We start from the raw sequence: 1,655 nt of genomic DNA, 5'->3' as shown, positions 1-1,655 counted from the left end.
TCATACGTTTATTGTTTTGTGGAGACCGTCTTCCTCACCAAAGGTTGTATATAAGTCTATATACCCCTTAATGTCGACCCGTTCACCTGAGAACCCTACAATTTGTTCGTTATAGGGTTGAATATCTGCTTCTGGGATGCGCATTTTCTTGAAGATTTCCCAGTATAATATGTCGACCGAGCTACCTTGGTCTACCAAAGTCTTGGCAATTGCGAACTTGTCAATTTCCACGGTGATTACCATAGGGTCGTCCTGGGCTGGATCTATGGCTGTGAAGTCGTTGTCAGTGAAAGTGATCGGAGGTATGTGTGGACGCCTCCTCGTGGTAGCATGAGCGGACTGGATGTCCTGGAGATGTTTCTTTCGGGCGGAATTTGAGCACCCACCACCGGCGAAGCCCCTGGCTATATAATTTGCTTCATGGTTCGGTTCGCCCAAGGTAACGGGTCCAGCAATCATGTTGATGACTTCGCGGACTCGTTGGCGAGGGCGGGCGTTTCGATCGGGACTTGTGCTACAGGCGCGTGTACGCCGAACGGGGCTTTCACTGCGTTTCCGCGAAGCCTGGCTATGGTCAGTTCGGCGTTTGTAATTGTTACGGTATGACCGGTCGACACCACGGGATGGACGGTCGGTACTCCGTGGTGGGGATCTTGAATTCCTTGTCCTCTTGACGAACTGCCGCAAATGGCCAGCCTGGATGAGCTCTTCGATTTTGTCCTTCAACGCCTGACATCCTTCGGTCGTGTGGCCGAAGTTTCGATGGTACTGACAATGCTTAGCAGTATCAGCATTTGGTGGCGTTTGATATCGCTTTAGTGTCGGGATTAAGTCCGTTTGTAGTGCTTCATCTAAGACTCGTCCCCGCGGAACAGTTAAAGGGGTGTAACTGTTAAACCTGGAAATTCGGCCTCCTCTATTCTGGTCGGATCTTGGAGTGGTTCGGTCGGTACGTTCGATCTCAATTTCTCTTTCTTTGCTCGGTATTTGGTCTTTGAGGACTCCGGATCCGACGGCTTTGAACCGTTGGTGGTAGTCAATGTGTTCCTCGATTTGCATGAATTTGGTTGCTCGAGTTCGAAGGTCTTCCATGTCTTGAGACGGCTTCTTGATGAGACTTTCAGTAATGCAACTTCCTGTTTGAGCCCCTCGGATGTTCATACATGCTTTGTTGAACCTATCTAAAAAGGTTCTGAGAGATTCACCTTTTTCTTGTTGTACCGCTAGGAGAGACATGGAGGACATGTGATGCGGTCGGCTGGTGGCATATTGAGTGGAGAATTTCACGGCTAGGATGTCAAAGTTGTCAATGGAGTTCGGAGGCAGCTCTGTAAACCAGGTAAGAAGTTCTCCCTGAAGCGACGTGGGGAATACTTTACACCACACATTATTATCTGTGGTATACAAAGTCATTTGCGTCTTGTAAACATTTAAATGCTCGTCCGAGTCGGTCGAGCCGTCATAGAGTTTAATGGTGATGCCTCTCCATTTGTCAGGAAGTGGTGTGGTGATGAATCGTCTGTAAAAGGATGACCCCTTTTACTTGACTTTCTTTCGACTGTTTCAGCTCTGGAAGCAGGATTGGCCTTCTCGTTCGGGATTATCGACCTGTCACTGGAGTCGTGCATTCTGCTCTCTCAATAAGGCGATTTCTT

General features: G+C 48.6%; 1 protein-coding gene across 1 annotated transcript; it reads right to left on the bottom strand.

Moving 5' to 3' along the window:
* On the bottom strand, positions 1–1,413 carry LOC137809520 (uncharacterized). The gene has a single exon (XM_068610628.1). The coding sequence runs from the start codon at positions 1,411–1,413 to the stop codon at positions 1–3; it is 1,413 nt and encodes a 470-aa protein (XP_068466729.1).
* Positions 1,414–1,655: the final 242 nt, after the last annotated feature.

The sequence above is a fragment of the Phaseolus vulgaris genome, chromosome 2 (assembly GCF_000499845.2).
Source record: "Phaseolus vulgaris cultivar G19833 chromosome 2, P. vulgaris v2.0, whole genome shotgun sequence".
Taxonomy (NCBI): Eukaryota; Viridiplantae; Streptophyta; class Magnoliopsida; order Fabales; family Fabaceae; genus Phaseolus; species Phaseolus vulgaris.
This window is presented reverse-complemented; position numbering and strand designations above follow the sequence as displayed.

Bases quoted from the DNA above. Each gene is read 5' to 3' on its own strand.
- LOC137809520 (XM_068610628.1), bottom strand. From the start codon at position 1,413: ATGACTTTGTATACCACAGATAATAATGTGTGGTGTAAAGTATTCCCC.